The sequence below is a fragment of the Lichenostomus cassidix genome, chromosome 5 (genome assembly GCF_008360975.1).
Source record: "Lichenostomus cassidix isolate B80296 chromosome 5, HeHo_3.0, whole genome shotgun sequence".
NCBI classification, from domain to species: Eukaryota; Metazoa; Chordata; class Aves; order Passeriformes; family Meliphagidae; genus Lichenostomus; species Lichenostomus cassidix.
Genome location: NC_139486.1, coordinates 38,800,177 through 38,818,662, shown reverse-complemented (window position 1 = coordinate 38,818,662; position 18,486 = coordinate 38,800,177). Strand labels below are relative to the sequence as shown.

At 44.6% G+C, this 18,486-nt stretch overlaps 1 protein-coding gene across 1 annotated transcript in view; it reads left to right on the top strand.

Annotated features, from left to right (window-relative positions):
• The window catches only part of LRP4 (LDL receptor related protein 4), an 82,852-nt gene that overhangs the window by 59,865 nt on the left and 4,501 nt on the right, over window positions 1–18,486 (top strand). Inside the window, exons 11-37 of the mRNA XM_085063796.1 lie at window positions 14–139; window positions 1,170–1,400; window positions 1,659–1,815; window positions 2,146–2,363; window positions 3,264–3,440; window positions 4,019–4,141; window positions 4,859–5,067; window positions 5,672–5,753; window positions 6,390–6,495; window positions 7,256–7,457; window positions 7,763–7,952; window positions 8,204–8,335; window positions 9,009–9,149; window positions 9,842–9,928; window positions 10,134–10,305; window positions 10,388–10,550; window positions 10,796–11,021; window positions 12,386–12,689; window positions 12,980–13,198; window positions 13,507–13,641; window positions 13,874–13,982; window positions 14,307–14,451; window positions 14,977–15,090; window positions 15,362–15,485; window positions 16,465–16,532; window positions 17,149–17,236; window positions 17,761–17,902. Coding sequence (XP_084919922.1) covers window positions 14–139; window positions 1,170–1,400; window positions 1,659–1,815; window positions 2,146–2,363; window positions 3,264–3,440; window positions 4,019–4,141; window positions 4,859–5,067; window positions 5,672–5,753; window positions 6,390–6,495; window positions 7,256–7,457; window positions 7,763–7,952; window positions 8,204–8,335; window positions 9,009–9,149; window positions 9,842–9,928; window positions 10,134–10,305; window positions 10,388–10,550; window positions 10,796–11,021; window positions 12,386–12,689; window positions 12,980–13,198; window positions 13,507–13,641; window positions 13,874–13,982; window positions 14,307–14,451; window positions 14,977–15,090; window positions 15,362–15,485; window positions 16,465–16,532; window positions 17,149–17,236; window positions 17,761–17,902 — 4,190 coding nt within the window. The remainder of the gene's footprint in view (window positions 1–13; window positions 140–1,169; window positions 1,401–1,658; window positions 1,816–2,145; window positions 2,364–3,263; window positions 3,441–4,018; window positions 4,142–4,858; window positions 5,068–5,671; window positions 5,754–6,389; window positions 6,496–7,255; window positions 7,458–7,762; window positions 7,953–8,203; window positions 8,336–9,008; window positions 9,150–9,841; window positions 9,929–10,133; window positions 10,306–10,387; window positions 10,551–10,795; window positions 11,022–12,385; window positions 12,690–12,979; window positions 13,199–13,506; window positions 13,642–13,873; window positions 13,983–14,306; window positions 14,452–14,976; window positions 15,091–15,361; window positions 15,486–16,464; window positions 16,533–17,148; window positions 17,237–17,760; window positions 17,903–18,486) is intronic.

Sequence of the window (18,486 nt, the reverse complement as noted above, 5' to 3'; positions counted from 1 at the left end):
CTGTAACATGCAGATGTGAATGAATGTGCTGAGGAAGGCTACTGCAGCCAAGGCTGTACCAACAGTGAAGGAGGCTTCCAGTGCTGGTGTGAGCAAGGCTACGAGCTGCGACCTGACAAACGTAGCTGCAAAGCTCTAGGTAAAGGGGACTTCACCCTAACAACACAACTGGTGTATGTCTGTTGGTCCAGTTCTCATAATTATGTCTCTAGTGCTTCACTGGTAGCATTGTGCTGTTCATCAAATGATCATGTGAGGGAAGGAAGTGCCTGGATTTGTATTAGATATGCCCAGGTTGTTGATAAATGCTTGTGAAAATTTTGTGTGATTTTGACCACGGAGAGAGGTACTATACTGTTTTCTTTCCCTGCCAGGGGCACAGCGCCTGCCTTCTCTTCCTAGTCCTTTGTCAATCCTTGTGACTCAGAACCAAGCTTTCTGTCTCTGTTCAGGAAGTGTCTTGGCCTTTCCAAGGAGTGAGGTTGTATCCCACCTCCTTGTGGTTTGACCCTTGATGCTGGTCACCAATCCTGAGTTCTGTGAATGGCTGCTATATGGACATCTGCTGAGTTCTTTTATGGACATCTATACACTTATTTAACTTTATTTGTCCTGTAATGTTAGAGCTGAGGAATTAAAAATTCCACTTAAAGACTTTAGATTTCATTAGAAGTTCCCCATATGAAATCCATAAAGGATATTGATATTTTGTTTGGGGTTTTTTTTCACACAGTGGAAGTACCTGCTGAGTTTATATCTAGCTGAGGCAGATTTCAACTGTGTTCTGTCTGTGGTAGAAGGTAGAGTAGAGCATGTGTGTTTTCATGGCTATGAGATGGATATAGGAAAAAGAAACTATAGCCTAGCTGCCAAGTGCCTGTCTAGTGTTATGGTTTCGGAGGCTGATGTGAGGCAGGCTTAGGTGGGACCTGGACTGATCACTTCTTGCTGAGTTACTATTTACCAGAAGGTTTAAAACTGCTCATCTTTGAGTTAGGACTGTGTATAGAGGATGTAAAAACAGCTCTCAGAAGTGTTTTGCACTTAGGGGTTGATTTCTTTTGCCAGTACTGCGAGACTATGTTCTGGGACTTGGTGTAGAGGGAATGGTAGACAGGACCTGGTCAAATGCTGTCAAATACTCTAATGCTGTGTTCCTGTGTTCTTAGGGCCAGAGCCAGTGCTGCTCTTTGCCAATCGAATTGATATCCGACAAGTGTTGCCTCATCGCTCAGAGTATACACTGCTCCTGAACAACCTGGAAAATGCCATTGCCCTTGACTTCCACCACAGCAAGGAGCTGGTGTTTTGGTCTGATGTCACGCTTGATCGCATCATGAGGGCAAATCTGAATGGTAGCAATGTGGAAGAGGTGGTTTCCACAGGGCTGGAGAGCCCAGGTGCGTCATCACAAAAAAGGCAGCAGCCTGGGGTGGGTGGGTGGAGAAAAGTCAGGACCTAGCATTCAGAACAAAGCACATCTCCCTGAGCAAGGGGATGGATTGGATGGAATGGGTGTGAGGTGCGTGTCCCCCTGGAGTTAATCTTGGCTGGCAGGAGAAGAAACTGGGCCTCTTCTGAGGCGGACAGAGAAAGGGAACTATTTTTCTGTGCAGATCCATGATTTCATTCTGCGCTTAATTCTCTCTTGGACATAGGTGGACTTGCTATTGATTGGATCCATGACAAATTATACTGGACAGACTCTGGGACATCTCGAATTGAAGTAGCAAACTTGGATGGCACTCACAGGAAAGTGCTTTTGTGGCAGAATCTGGAGAAGCCCCGAGCAATTGCCCTTCATCCTATGGAGGGGTGAGTGAAAACGTGGGACCCCAGTGAGCCCTCCATGCCAATGCTTCTTGTTGAACATTGAAAACCCTGTTCTTGGTCACAAAGGTTACCTCTGGGCTCAAGACTTCAGCTGGCACTGACAGTTTGGGGAACTTGGCAATGCTGGGACCCTTCAGAGCCTTAATTCTGCCCTGGGCCCTTCAGCTTTCAGCAGTCTGAGTGTTACTTTCCATTTCTGCCAGTCTCATGCTTGAGGTCACAGGACTGATATTGATATGGGATAGGGAGTGATGCTGGGTGCAGTATATGGGCCATGAGTTTTCTAGCCTGTTTCTCCCTTGCCTCCTCCAGTACTATCTACTGGACTGACTGGGGCAACACTCCCCGCATTGAGTATTCCAACATGGATGGCTCTAATCGGCGCATCATTGCGGATACACACCTCTTCTGGCCCAATGGACTGACCATTGACTATGCAGGACATCGAATGTACTGGGTGGATGCCAAACATCATGTCATTGAGAGGGCTGACCTTGATGGACGCAACAGGAAGGCTGTTATTAGCCAAGGTGAGTAACAGGCTTTCTACAGGGAATGCTTTCTGCAATAAAGACCAAAGAGTAGCACAGTGCTAATCTGAGTTTGAGACACTGGCTCCTGCATCTGTGCTTATCTCCTCTTCTTTCACTGTGGACTGAATTCTGTCACCAGTGAGGGATGGGGTTTGCTACCCAGTTGTCAGTGGCTGCGTCGAAAGCAGCATGGCCAGCAGGCTGAGGAAGGTGATTCTGCTCTTGTGAGAATCCAACTGGAGTGCTGCATCCACCCCTGGGGCTCCCAACATAAGAAGGACATGGAACTGTTGGAGGAAGTCTAGAGGAGGGCCATGAAATTGATAAGATGACTGGTGCACTCCCCTACAAAGACAGGCTGGAAAAAAAGTTGGTGCTGTTCAGCCTGGAGAAGAGAAGGTTGTGTGGAGATCTCATTGCAACCTTCCAGTATCTGAAGGGAACCTACCAGGAAGCAAGAGAGGGACACTTCATCAGGAACTGTAGTGCTAGAACAAGGAATACTGGATGCAAATTAAAAGAGGGGAAATTCAGGTAAGATATTAGGAAGAAATTTTTTGCTGTTAGGGTGGTGAGATAGTGGAATAGGTTGCCCAGGGAGGTTGTGAATGCCCCAGCCAGTTCAAAGCCAGGTTGAATAAGGCCTTGAGCAATGTATTCTAGTGGGAGGTGTTCCAGCCTATGATGGGGGACTTGGGACTGGATGATCTCTAAAGTCCGTTACAACCCCCTAATGTACTATCTGTGATTATAGGATAGGAGAGAGGAATTGTCTGTTATATTAGTGTAAAGTGTATTTGAGCAGCTTGACTGTGGTGAAGCCTAAGGGGCAGTGTCTCCCTGCTAGACTTAGTTGTGTTAAACCTGATTATATCCCTGTATTGATGTCTGTTACAGGGCTCCCACACCCATTTGCTATCACTGTGTTTGAGGACAGTCTCTACTGGACAGACTGGCACACCAAGAGCATCAACAGTGCCAACAAATTCACAGGCAAGAACCAGGAGATCATCCGCAACAAACTCCACTTCCCTATGGACATCCACACACTGCACCCTCAGCGTCAGCCAGCAGGTAACTGCAGAGAGGGTAGAGACCCATTTGAGCCAGGAGAAGAGCTGGAGCCGCTCACTCCCTGTAAAGCCGGGAGATGACAGCCTGAACCCAGCATGTGGGCAGATCCCCGCCTATGCCCGGGGCTGTGACAGAACTTGTTCCACCGCCCTGGTGTTGAGGTCGCTCTGCCGGGTGTCCGGAGTTAGGTGTTACCGCAGCTCCCCCTGCTGACACCGGGGGTGGAGGCCTTTCAGTCGGAAATACTCGAGGTTTGTTTCTGCAAGAGCTGTTTCGGGACAGGGGGAAAATCCTAAGTGGGCACAAGTGATGACTGACACCTCCCTTACTCCTCTTCAGTTGCCATTATCTGCTCTAGAAGTGGATTGAGTTAAATGCTCATTTTTAAATTGAGCCCTAAAAATTGAGGTACTGCTTCAGTTTATATGTTTCCTTTTTTTCAATTAACTTCTGGGTAGGGATATAAATTCCACCACACCACCTCAACTAGTGGTCTTGACACCTCAACTAGTGTTTTTCCTCCTTTCTTTACTCTTTGCTTTATGTGTGGTTGCTTTTGTCTTTGGCTACTTGAGCAGGGAGAAACCGTTGTGGGGACAACAATGGAGGCTGCACTCACCTCTGCTTGCCAAGCAGCAAGGATTACACCTGCGCCTGCCCCACGGGCTTTCGCAAGACCAGCAGCCATGCCTGCGCCCAGAGTAAGTGAGGTGGGACCACATCCTCAGATGTTTAGTGGGTGGCAGAGGGTTGGCAGTGGGACTAGGCATCAGCAGCACTTGCTTCCAAGGAGTTGCAGCTCAACAGATTGAGTTAGAAATATTAAGGGTCCTGCCAGAGGATGCTTCACCTTTTTGATGCATTCCCTTCTTGTGTATTTTCACTGTCCTCACTAGGCTTCATGGATGGGTATGCAGACAAATTCCATCCTTGGTCCTTATTTCAGGGCTGCTGTTGGCGCCATGCGACATGGCACAGCTGATTGTCTCCTTAAAATTCCCATAATGGCTGTGTCAGTGATGAACAAAAAATTCAATCCTCATCATTGCCACTGTTTCTCTTAGTTTGCAACCATGGGAAAGAATTAGACCAACTATCTCCCAAATTCTCAAGAGCTATTTTCAAATAGCTATTTGATTTGGAGGGATGTCTATGCCATCCTTTAAAGAATGTGGATGGCCTTGCTCCCTCAGCATAGGTTACACCCCAGGAGAGAGCTCACAACTACTCAGAGCCCCCTTGCCCATTCTTTCCCAGTGATATTTTGCTTTCAGTAAAAAAAACCCAAAAAAACCAAAGACTTGCCAGTGAGAGATGATGTAGATGATTAAGGTTGTGGATATAGCAGGGAATTTTCTGTGTATACTGTATTGTTGAACTTAGAGAAATTAAAAGAAGACCTTTCGACCTTTGATCAGGTCTTGACAAGTTCCTGCTTTTTGCCCGAAGGATGGACATCCGTCGGATCAGCTTTGACACAGATGACCTGTCAGATGATGTCATCCCCCTTGCTGATGTTCGCAGTGCTGTGGCTCTAGATTGGGACTCAAAGGATGACTATGTCTACTGGACAGATGTTAGCACTGACTCAATCAGTCGAGCAAAATGGGATGGATCAAACCAGGAGGTACAGTGTTCACTATGTGTGGAGGTCATCTGGCCAGGAGAGTCCTTGAGCATGAGATATGAAGCTACTGGGATGCATTGGCCTTTTAAGGTGCTGCAGTTCATGGTGGATCTTTTGTTCATTAGTTTGCCTAATTCTGGCAAGCTAATGAGATCACTGTACACTTCATAAACAAGTTGGATGCGTGGAAAACCTTGAATGGAGATATGAAGCATGGTGATTTGTGGATTGCAGTCAATTCCTTTGTTGTAGCTGTAAAATCTGAAAGGGAGAAGTATTAAATCCTCTGTTATGTTCTACATTTGGAACAAGAGTCTAGCTCTTTGGGAATACTTTTTGCACGCATTCCTAGGTTGATGGTACTATAAATGAGGCAAACAGAGTTCAAAGTTTGGATATCAAACAGGCATTAAAAATAGATGTTTCTCCAAATAAAAGCCTTATTTTGATTTTTAAGTCCTTAATGCTCTCTCTTGTGTGGCATTGCTCTGCTCAGGCTTTTGTCTTTTGAAAGTTAACATTGTGAATGGGTAGTGCATTGGGCAAGTACTTTCTCCCGAAGGTTTAATTTCACTAAAGATTTTTTCTTTTCATTCTCATTTAGGTTGTGGTGGACACTAGCCTGGAAAGTCCAGCTGGACTGGCAATTGACTGGGTCACCAACAAACTCTACTGGACTGATGCAGGTACTGGGATCCTCTGCTTTACATAGCGTTCTGTCTTCCTTATTAGTCATGAAAACTGAAAATCTGCTGCGTAGTTCTGTCTGTCTCATTACAAATTTGTCTGTTTCTGTGTAGCAAAAAGATGGAGTTATGTGCTTCTAACCGAGTGTGAACTGAGGCACCACCCTTAGTTTAATTCTCTTTGCAGTATCCCCAGTACTAATTCTGTAAAAAGATTCATAGCAGATGTCAAACATCACTGTTGTCTTTCTGCAGAGCTTGACACTGTGTGCATTTATGTATCTTCCAACAGTGTATCTTGGGCTGCAGCAGGTAATATTTGGAGGATGCTCCCTGTTGAAGAGTCATAGTTCAGAGAGGTGTAAGGAAGATTATTCTTTTCTAGCTGTTCTCTTATGCCTTGGGCACTTAGGAAAGAGATGGTTTATATTCATACAGGACTCCACATCAGTGCCAGCCATAGAGGTGACTTGAGAAGATGGAAAGTGATACTTTAGGCCCCATTTCTTAGCTATCTTCCAGCTAAGAAGAGAGATGGATGGAGGGGAAGAATGCATTGTTGTTTGGATTTTTGTTTTGCCTTAGCTCTTGCAATTCCAATTTGATCTCTGTCATTTTCTCTCTTGAATTTTATAGGAACAGATCGGATAGAGGTCTCCAACACAGATGGGACCATGAGAACTGTTCTAATCTGGGAGAACCTAGACAGACCTAGAGATATTGTGGTGGACCCTGTTGGAGGGTGAGAGTTTCTTTCTTCTGGGATGACATAACAATTCTTGCATGTCAAAAGATGTTCTGGTTCTTTGGTTTTGTGCAATTTTCTTTCTCACTGGTGCCATTGTTCTACAACCCGCTAACGACTGAAACTAAAGACGTGATTTTAGATGCTAATGGAACAAGATAAGCAGAGGTAATTGCCTGGTGTGCTGTGGAGCTTGCAGGAGCTGGCTGGTGTTTTAATTTGTTTATCCTGGGGATGTAATAACTAAAGATGTGGTGCAAAAAAGTACTGAGAATGAGGCCATCTAGATTTTTTTTTTCTCTATTTCACATGTGTGTTGAATTTGTATTTAAGCTCTCTGCTTATCAGCTAGTTTCAGTCAGAAGGGTAACCTCAGACCTTGTGGAGGTGGGGATAGGGTGGATAGGAAAAAGCTTGCCAGCCATTGCTTTAGGAGTGTTGAAGGTCTTGAATGAAAGTGTACTATTCTTTCTCTGAGTGGGTTACTGGAAGACAAAAGGGCCAGTGGTGGAAATTAATAAATAATCCTATATGTTGTAATTAGGCCAGCCCATGGACAGTAGAAGGTATATAAATTTGAGTGTGATCTTAGGTACATTACAAGAACCTAAGGCTGGGCACGTGTACAGTAATAGCGTAATGCCTCTTCCTGCTAGGGCCTGAAGGCACCAGGCTCCCTTGCCTCTCTGTAATACTGCCTGGCTGTAGTGGCAGTGAAGAAGTGTGGGCATTCACTCCTGTCTGTGCTTCTTCTTAGGTACATGTACTGGACTGACTGGGGAGCCAACCCAAAAATTGAACGTGCTGGGATGGATGCCTCAAACCGCTTGGTGATCATTTCCTCCAACCTGACATGGCCCAATGGCTTGGCCATTGACTATGAGTCACAGCGCTTGTACTGGGCAGATGCAGGCATGAAGACCATAGAGTATGCCAGTCTGGATGGAAGCCACAGGAAGGTATGGAAGCTATCTTTGAGGAGCAGGTCTGGGGGCCTGGACACAGTGCTGATGGCTCCTGCCTCTTTTTCTAATGGAAAGTGAAATTTACAAATCAAAGTACACAGCTGCTTTCACTGGGAGAAAACAGCTCCCATTCTTTTTGAAACTGTGTAGTGAGGGAAGTTTGAAGGCTCAGGTTGCCTCATCCCTCTCCCTTTGCTCTGACTACATGCTATGATGTTGAGAGGGGGCAAGGGAAGCCTCTTTCTCTTGATGACTTCATAGTAATATTTTTCTTTGGGGTCTGGGGCTAATCTGAGCAGGTGCTGATTGGGAGCAATCTGCCTCACCCCTTTGGACTTACTCTTTATGGTGAGAGAATCTACTGGACAGACTGGCAGGCCAAAAGCATCCAGAGTGCAGATAGGAGGACTGGGCAGTCTCGGGAAACGCTGCAGGACAATCTGGAGAATCTTATGGATATTCATGTTTTCCACCGGCACAGGCCACCAGGTACAGAGTTCACCCCCAAGCCCCACTGAGCTGAGAGCTTGCTCAGGCTCTGCTTTGTGGTACATCTTTTCTGCAAGGGGCTGACCTGTCAGCCCTCTTTGTCTTAAGTGTCTATGTCAAATATGAGAGCATGAGAATTAACTCTCGACTTGATTATTTGAAGGCACTCTAAAATGCATTTCTAGAGCTGTTGCATCCCTTTTTCATACTGGTGCTACTGGCTCATGGATTTCTCGTTCTCTTTTCCATAGTGCATACAGCATGTGAAGTTAAAAATGGGGGCTGCAGCCACCTGTGCCTTTTGGCACCTCTTCCAAAAGGTTACAGCTGTACCTGCCCTACAGGGATCAACCTGCAACCTGATGGCAAGACCTGCTCCTCTGGTGAGTGTTCTCTGTAGGATCCTCATTGCAGTTCTGTATCACAGCTACATTTTGCCTCTGCCCTGTTAGAGAACACATTTCATTTTTATGGGCTTACCTGCTTTACGCCTTGAAAAATACATTTGATGCCTGCACCTTCAATTTGAGTGGGAATTACTATGGGGAAACTTACTGATAATTGGATTGATGAAGGAGACATTTTTCTTGAAATTATGTCAGACAAGTAAACCAGATGTCACATTTTTTCCCATACTTTGCCCTAATATTGAAGTGAATTCTTAAACTACAAGGTGCTAAATTCTTTAGTAGGTCTGTATACACTCCTCCTGTGGACTGTCTTTTGAGGATGGTGGAAGGCACTTGGCTTCAGGCCATGGTACATCCACTTTTCTTCCTTAGTTGGAAAAAAGCTGGACTTCTAATTCCCATTTCCCACACATATTAGCAGAAGTAACTCTTCTATGAGTGTCTTGCTTTTCAACTTGGATGTAAAGAAGCATTAAGTGCTACTCAATAAAGCTTTTGTACACAGACTGTCCATAAACCAAGATCTGCCTGAGACACTTTCCCTTTTCCACTGAAGTGGATGTAACCTCTAGAATATTTGATAAATGATGCCTACAGTTGACTGAACTTGTTCCTAACTAATACCTGTCCATTTCCAACTCTGCAGGAATGACCAGCTTTCTAATCTTTGCCAGAAGGACTGACATCCGGATGGTGTCTCTGGATATCCCCTACTTTGCAGATGTTGTTGTCTCAGTCAATGTCACCATGAAGAACACCATTGCAATTGGAGTGGATCCTCGTGAAGGTCTGAACTTAGTGTATCTGACTGTTTGAAAGGCAAGAAGTGGCCTCATATCTAAATGTCTGAGTGAAGACCCAGGCACAGATCTTACTGTAGGCTGTGGATTTGGGTAGTTTGGTTTTTTTTCCCCTTGTATGTGCTGCAAATAATTAATTTCCAGTGAGGAAAGAAATATCCCTAAGGGAAAGCACAGAACCCAAGCTATATGGAAAATAATTGCCTGCAATATTGAGTGAGGTTCCTGTGCATTTTGGATTTAAGAATGCTTTCCTCCTGCCGAGGCCTCTTAAGACAATACAGCTGAGACTCTGATTGTTCATGTATAGTAAATAACTGATGCTGTGCTGGATCACTGTTGCACAGTAAGGTAGATGATCTCATTTTGAGAAATCAGATGTGGAGCTCTACTACTAGCTGATGGTGTTAGGTGTTCTCTGTCCCTGTGTGAAGGTTAGACCTTGTGTAAAGGTCCTACATATTTTGGGGGGAATTGGAACAAGAAAATTTACACTGTTTTATCACTCTAGCATAATAATCTTGTGCTGTTATTCCTGTACAATCGGATCTGTTTTGAATAGTGTAGCAGCTAGTCAGAGACCTGGATCTGTTTTTTAAGGATTTTGCTGGTTGGTTGTTGGGGTTTGGTTTGCTTTTGTTCTGGGCTTTTTCAAGTTTCTCTTTCTTCTTCCACCCAGGAAAGGTTTACTGGTCAGACAGCACATTGCGGAAAATCAGTCGGGCTGCCCTTGATGGCTCACAATTTGAGGACATCATCACTACAGGTAAGAGAAATTCTGATCTGAGAGCCTCTTGTTTCTATGCAGTATGAGAAGAGAGATTCTGTGGTACCCTGGCAGAATACATTTTTGGTGGAAAGTCAAGCAAAGCCTGAAGCAGTTGCCTACAAGATGGACAAGTTCCTGACAAGAAGTTCCTGACTAAATTGGAAGAATAAGCAGTGACCAAAAGGTCTTTTTATTTTCTCAGGTCTGTTAACTACAGATGGGCTGGCTGTGGATGCTATTGGCAGGAAGATATATTGGACAGATACAGGAACAAATCGGATTGAAGTGGGCAACCTTGATGGCTCCATGAGGAAAGTCTTGGTCTGGCAGAACCTGGACAGCCCTCGGGCAATAGCTTTATATCATGAAATGGGGTTAGTGTTGTCAAGAGATTATCTAGATGTTACACAGGACTTCTGATCTCCTTTTCCATAATACTTGCTGACTTTTCCCCAGGTATATGTACTGGACGGACTGGGGTGAGAATGCCAAACTGGAACGCTCTGGGATGGATGGCTCTGGACGTGTGGTGTTGATCAGCAACAACTTGGGCTGGCCTAACGGACTGGCAGTGGATAAGGCTGGGTCCCAGCTGCTCTGGGCTGATGCACACACTGAGGTCTGATTCTGTTCTTCAGTGTTGTTTGTCATTGGGTCTTTGGTAGCCTGGAGGCTGCTTTGAAGCCCATGAGCAAGTTGTCAAAAGAACAAGGGGAATGTAAGCTTTTCTGTGAGTATGGGCTGTGGAGGGAGGGTGAACCTGAATAACATCACTCACTGAGACTGTTTCCCACTTGCTACAGTAAGTGCTAGTGAGAGGAGAAGTGTTTTGAGCATGGGGTGATGTTTTACTTCTTCCTTTAGCGGATCGAGGCTGCGGATCTCAATGGCGCGAACCGCCGCACCCTGCTGTCTCCAGTGCAACATCCCTATGGCCTCACTTTGCTGGACTCTTACATCTACTGGACTGACTGGCAAACTCGCAGCATTCACAGGGCTGACAAGGACACTGGGGCCAATGTCATCTTGGTGAGAGCAAACCTGCCTGGCCTCATGGACATTCAAGCTGTTGATAGGGCGCGGCCCCTCGGTAAGTTGCTCCCCAGTCGGTGGGTGTTGGTGGTGCTGAGAGGAGTCCTTCAGAGCTATCATTGGAAAGAGTCCCTTGGTGTAAAGCAGGAGTGATAGACTCACTTCTCAAAATTCAGCTTTTCTTTTCTTCTTCTCTCTTCTTTAACTATTTTTGCACTTCTCCCTGTTTACCCCACTTTATACTGATTACTGCATGCTTTTTGACCCCTTTGTCCCATTTCCTTCACTGGATTGCACTGACAACTTCATTCTCACACACAGCAGAGCCAGTTTTTTAGGAGAACTGAACAAGTCATGTCCTATTAGGCTTCACCAGAGCGTACTGGCATTGGACAATTTCACTTTTTTAACTCAAAAAGGCACTAATTCCTCTTAAACTGGTTGCTGAAATCTTATTTTAAATTCTAGTATTTTTTCCCAGTCATTGCAGGCTTCATCTTCTGGTCTGCCTCTTTGCTCTGAAAAATCTCTGCTGCTTTAGTTGCTCTTAAGATATCACACTCTCCAACTATTCCGTGCCAGAGTAAATTCTTTGTTACTCTTTGGGGATCGTATATGACCCCATTTTGCCTTCTTGCTTTTCAGTGGAAGTTGTTGCTTTGTGCAGTGGCTTTATTTTGGTGGAATTTCCCCAATACATATTTCTACAGAAAACTGTGCTGCTTTTCCTGTGATTATTAACAGCAGAACATCCCTTTTGACAATGTAACTTTGCCATATAAGTTAAAGCTGACCAAAAGTCTAGCCATCATATCCACATTGTCTCCTTCCTACTCCCTGCACCTGTCTTCTGGACTTACTCCCTCCTAGTAAATGTATGCTGAGTTCTTTACAATTAAAAAAAATTATATGACCCTAATACGTCAGGCACTTTCAGTAGGCTTCTCTGATGCCTTTGTTTACTTGCCACTGTGTGCAGCTAAGTTGAAACAGAAGCTTCTTTGTCAGCCTGGCCTCTGGTGCATAGTCACACTATTTCCCCACAGGGTTGGATCTTTCTGTCAGCATTACTATTTGCAGCAGTAATAAAGTTAAACTGCAGTTGCATAAATCTATGAACGTTTGGCTGTTCCTTTTTCCATGGAAAAACTATGATTAGCAAGGACTGCAAGTTAAGATTTTTTTTTTTCTAATGATCCCTCTTTCTTCTGGACCCTCCTGTTCTCCTTGCCAATCATGCCTATACCTACTATGAATCTTGGAGAGGAGGGAGAGTGTCTCTGTACAACGGCCTGTAGATTCCCAGCAAGGCTGGGATGGTAAGGATGAACTCAGCTGCTAGCAAGTTTTGCATGTATGTAGCCTTTAAAATAAAGCTTTGGTCTGTGGGATCCTTAAACTATGCTTTCCATTTTTCTAAAGGCTTCAATAAATGTGGAATTCGTAATGGTGGCTGCTCCCACCTTTGCTTGCCTCACCCCACTGGCTTCTCCTGCGCCTGCCCCACTGGCATCCAGCTGAAGAGAGATGAGCAGACATGTGACTCTTCTCCAGAGACATACCTACTTTTCTCTAGCCGTGCTTCCATCCGTCGTATCTCGCTGGACACCAGTGACCACACAGATGTGCACATACCTGTCCCTGAGCTGAACAATGTCATTTCTCTGGACTATGATAGTGTGGACGGCAAGATTTACTACACAGATGTATTTCTTGATGTTATCAGGTAGGTGCCAGTCAACTGCTTGGCCGGTGCCCAGGTCACCCAGTGACTTGTGCTGAGCATGCCAGTAAAATGAGGGGACTGAGCACTGCACCACTACTTACACCTTGTCTTTGGTGCACAGCATCATGTGTATTACTGAACTCATGCTGAAGGTGTGTTTAACCTGCTGGAGACTGAGGAAAAAAGTATTAGTGAGGTAGTAGTAGGCAGTGGCCCTGTGGTTGATGGAGATCCAGGCTTTTCAGGACCTGCTTGTTCTTCACTGCCCTTTGTCATTGATTTCTATCCAGGCGGGCTGATCTGAATGGCAGCAACATGGAAACTGTTATTGGTCAGGGTTTGAAGACTACGGATGGCCTGGCAGTGGACTGGGTTGCCAGGAACCTCTACTGGACAGACACAGGACGCAATACCATTGAAGTGGCTCGACTGGATGGAAGCTCCAGGAAAGTGCTGATCAATAACAGCCTTGATGAGCCCCGAGCCATTGCTGTCTTTCCCAAGAAGGGGTAAGTGTGAGGTTATTGGTGGGGAAGGGGGAAGGGCTGTGCAGAGGGGGGTTGGAAGAGGAGGCTGTGAGAGGAAGAAGAGATGTGCCCTGTGAATCTGCAGGTACCAGCAAGGGGTTCACTCTGAGTGACTTGCAGTAGTAAGGCAGACAGTGAATTTGAAGGTTGGGCAGATAGCTGTGAGAAGCAGGCTACAGGCTATTATCTTTTTTGAACCTGAAGAAGCTGGTGGATTCATTAGTGACTGAAACTTTCATTAGGCCAAATGAAATGGTCTTTTTTCTTACACTTCCCTTTTATCTCTTCAGGTATCTCTTCTGGACAGATTGGGGTCACATTGCTAAAATTGAACGGGCAAACTTGGATGGCTCGGAACGTAAAATCCTGATTAACACTGACCTAGGATGGCCCAATGGATTGACTTTGGATTATGACACCAGAAGGTCAGTGAAAGATTCTCTTATAATTGCACAGGGTTAAGGGATGTAAAGAATTTTTTAGCCCTCTTAGATTCATTTATTGGAGTAGCACTGTGGGTTTGGTTTTGATTTTGGGGGGTTTTTTCAGGTTTATTTCCTGATCCATCTTTTGATTCCATGATCTTGGCCAGTAAATGACTAGGAAGTAAAGAGGAGTTGTATAGATGGAAGCTCACCTCTTTCTTTGTGCCTTCAGGATATACTGGGTGGATGCACACCTTGATCGCATAGAGAGTTGTGATCTCAGTGGAAAGCTACGGCAAGTGTTGGTCAGCCAGGTGTCACATCCCTTTGCTCTGACACAGGTGAGAAGATTTTCCTGCTGCCATCATTCTGCCTGGTGTTTTGATGAATTTGTACAATGGAGTTTGGGAATAGGGAAGTGTTACAGTCTTGGGAAACCAAGATGGCTGAGGGGATAGTACTTAAATCTTCTCTGGAGCTAACAAAGGAGGTTTGTCTGATCTCCTGTGGGGTGTAGACAGTTATCTTCTTTATGATAACAGGGTAGGGGTTGGAAAGGCCTTTGTTTTGGGCCTTCTGCCACTGGGATATGCCTTTTATTGGTATCTTGTGTCTTCATGACTAAATATGCTAATGTGATTTTTCTTTGCTGTCTCCCTGAGCAGCAGGATAGATGGATATACTGGACTGACTGGCAAACGAAATCTATTCAGAGAGTGGACAAATACTCTGGGCGGAACAAAGAGACAGTCCTAGCCAACGTTGAAGGATTGATGGATATCATTGTGGTTTCTCCTCTGAGACAGACAGGTAAATAGAGGGACCTTCATTCAGGCAAATGCTAATTGTAGACCAAAGGAACTCTGGAACCACTGCACTGTTGTGGATGTCAAGTAAGGATGATATCCTTTTTTATGCTCAAACTATTCACACATCTTCCTTCAGCACATTCCTTGTCTGCCTGTTACTTTTCAGTCAGGTACATCTTAATAGTGTTTTGTTGGAGCTTTGATGAGCAAATGTCACTTTCTGTATTGTTCACCTGACACTGTGTTAAAATGAAGAATGTGAGCTTTTTATTTTTTTTATCTGTGCAACTGTGTTGTCTGGGCTTCTGTTTAAAGATTTCCAGTGCCTTCCTTTCAAGACTGCCATAATCCAATCCAATGTCTAGCTATTGTCATCACTTTCTTAGCAATCAGATGAAGGGCATATGCCAAAAACATAACTTGCTGGATTTCTAAGAAGTATTTCTGGCTGAGCAGGAAAAAATGTTGTTCTGAGGTCCTTCTTGTTCAGATGTAACATACTTAGAAAATTGTTTGTTCCTTTCAGGTACTAATGCTTGTGCAGTGAACAACGGAGGCTGCACTCACCTCTGCTTTGCCAGGGCTTCTGACTTTGTCTGCGCGTGTCCGGATGAACCAGATGGGCGGCCCTGTTCTACTAGTGAGTTTACTGAGTGTCACTTGGGTAGAAACTTCCATAGGTGAGCTACTGCTTATGCAGTGGCACCAGAGCAGCTGAGACTCTCTAGTCTCTAAGTCTTAGCCAGTGGTTGTGAGCAATAGAGCTGCCTTTTGTCCTTTCTGCTGACAGACTGGGTTTGAGATGGGAAGGTTGCTCATATAAGCTATAGAGAGTTTTGGAAATAGCCTATCAGACTTGTTCATCTGTCCCACAAATTTGGAGTCCTGCTTATTTTTCTCTGTTGTTCTAGTTCCTGGTGTGGTGCCCCCTGGTCCGGAACCAACCAGTGTAAGTGAGCGAAGTCAAACACTGCCTGGCAGACTAGGTACCTCAACAACCAAACCTCTCACCTCTCTGGAAGCAGTGGAAGGAAAGTAAGTGTTCTTGTTCTCTTGGAATTGGGGTGTGAAAGTCACAGCTTTTGCAAGGTGCCACATGCAAGCCCCCTCTGGTTGCCATCATTCAAATGTACCTATCCCTAGCCAAAAGAGGACATTCCAGCTCCAGATTTCACATTCTTAATGGATGAAACTATTATGACAAAGAATGTAGAACACTGTTGAGATGGTAAGAAGGAGCTGCAGATTCTTTGTCTGTTCTGTTGAAATGTGTGTCTAGGCTGACTGTGCTGAAGTGTTAAAATCCTCCTTTAGCCCATGTGTCATTCATTTGATTGATTTCTGAATCTCCTAATTTTGAGAACTCATTTGTAAGAGGAGGACAGAGGAGTCTGCTGCTTTGATTCACTGAAACATCTCAGACTAGACCCACACAGCTGAGGAAGTCGTTCTGCCCTGCTACAAAGGGATAGCTTGTTCAGGGCAGAACAGAATCTGCAGCTCTAACATGTAAGTTACAATGCAAGTAGTTAAGAGACTCTTTTCTGCTAATTCCCTATAGCCTGCTATTTATACAGCTCAGCAAAAGAGTATTCTATAGTGGATGTCTGAGTTACTTATAAGGCAAAACTTGTGCTTTGTTGAGTATATTGGACAGAAAGGTCTCTGTGCTGACTCTGAGACGTTTTGATTTTTGCTTCAGCACTGATGCTGAAATTTGTTTTCTGATAGATATATGTGTACACATGTGTACCTGACAGGCAAATCTAGAATGACTTGGATATAAAGATACTAAAGACCGATAATTTATATATACGTGTACACTCCCTATATATATGCATGTATAGGGTTGTCTCTTCTCTGGATACAGAATACTGAAGAAGAGAAAGGAAGACCTGTGTTTTTTAACTGGAAAGGGACGGGATATCAGTGCTTTCCCATTCCATCCTGGTTTTTGATACATTTGATACTGTTAATTCTACTTTCAGTAAATAACTGTCCTTCTGTCATGCAGCTGCTCTGACAAAGATGCTAGGCAAGGCTTGTGCACTCGTGCCAATGAGGCAGTGTTGGCCACCATGGGTGAGTTCCTTTTCTTTAACTCTTCTCCACCAGGGTTGTTCCTATAGATGTGCCCAGGGCATTCCAGTCCGTAGTGTCTGAAACTCAAATTTCTGAAACTCAAACTTGAATTACTCAAATGCCTTCTGAGCAGAGCAAAGTGCCTCTAGGGATGAACATCAGTTACAGATATTCATTAACCTAGACAGGAACTTTTCCAACTGATTATTTGGTCTGAAGAATAGTTCTGTTTTCTTTCATCCCATGCCTCATCCACTGGGCTCTTCTCATTAATGATACTTTTTCACTGTCCCCTTTGTGTTTTCTTGAAGATGGTTGACTGGGGTAATGGCTTCCCACTGCAGGAGTAACCTGTCAGCAAGGACATCTAACTCATCCGTTACAACCCCATTACAAAGATCTCGATGCTCCTTGGTTTGCTGGGGTCTGGGTGGGAGGAAAATTTACCATATGTTTGGTTTCATATGAAGCCAAACAAAAACCTCTGCTAAACCTCAATGACATTTTACATTACATACTTCTGTATGGGTAAAGCCCCAGAATTAGGCATTACACCAAGGTCAGTATTATCCAGTGAAATATAAGTGCATAAATTACCATTCATGTTCACTTTCAGGAGAAGGACTGCACGTCAGCTACATTATTGGAGGTCTTCTCAGCATCTTGTTTATTTTGCTGCTTATTGCTGCTTTAATTATATATAGGTAAGTGATCCTTTTTTCCCCCTCCTGGCCAATTGTAAACTCCAGGTTTGTAGCAGAAGAAAGTTCCTGAAAGCACTAAGTCTTTATTGTCATTTACAGTCCTGTTCTTCTCCATTGGTAGGAGTGCTTGATGATTTTATTTGCAAGGTTTGAGTCCTGTGCCTCTGAAGTGCTGTTCATGCAGTTCTACTATCTGGAACTTTATTGGCTAAATTTTCTGCAGAGACCTTATGAATTACAGACAGGGATGTGAGATAATTTGTATCTCAGTAGGTGTGTGAGCTCATGTTCTTTCTGACAGATAACTTCACCAGTTACTGCCGGTATATCTTTTGTGGTTACACGGCAGTGCATTGCTGTACTGGTAGTAGTAAATGGACTAGTAGCTAACAGCCGGGTGAAGCCAGCATTCTCTCTTTGAGGGATGGTGGAGATTGCTGGAGCCTTCCATTTGCTGGGCACTCAGGAACTTTGGATCCTGGCAGTAGGTTCCTGTGTCTTTTCTGACAGCTCTCTCCCTCTAGGCATAATAAGTCCAAGTTTACGGACCCTGGCTTGGGGAACCTAACCTACAGTAATCCTTCATATCGGACATCTACCCAGGAGGTGAAGATTGAATCGATTCCCAAACCAACCATGTACAACCAGTTGTGCTACAAGAAAGAGGTAAGAGCTGCTACTAAAGACATGGGAGCCCAGCTCAAGCTGCTGTTGAGTATTTCAGGCCTCGCTGTGTGGAAAGATTGCAGCTTGTCAGCATTTACTTCTAGGACACAGAAGGACAGCTCCAGTGAATCGTTCAGACTGCTAGAGAGATCAACAAGCAGCACTTCTTTCCCAGTGAACTGTAGTCAATTTGACCTGTCTTTAGTTCTCTGCTTCTTACCCACTCCCACAGTGTCTTGTATTTCATTTGCAATGGGTGCTGGCCCTCAAAAGTACATGGGTCAATTGGAATTGTCTTCCTTGGATACAGGTCCCAGTTGGTGACTGTTGCACTAAGGCTGCTTTAGACAGTCACCAGGGGAACCAGACAGCCAGAAGGGGTTTGCTAACAAGAATATGGCTCCTGGCTGTGCACTGCCTGAAAGGGGTGGGATAGGGGAAAAAAATAGAGCCCTTATTAAATAGAGCATTTTAAAAGCCCTTCAGAGGTCTGCATGTTGTGCCACAGGATGGAGAGAGTTTAATATGACACCTTACAGCACTTAGTTTCTCCTCTCTTTTCTCCTCAGAAGCTTTCTTATCAC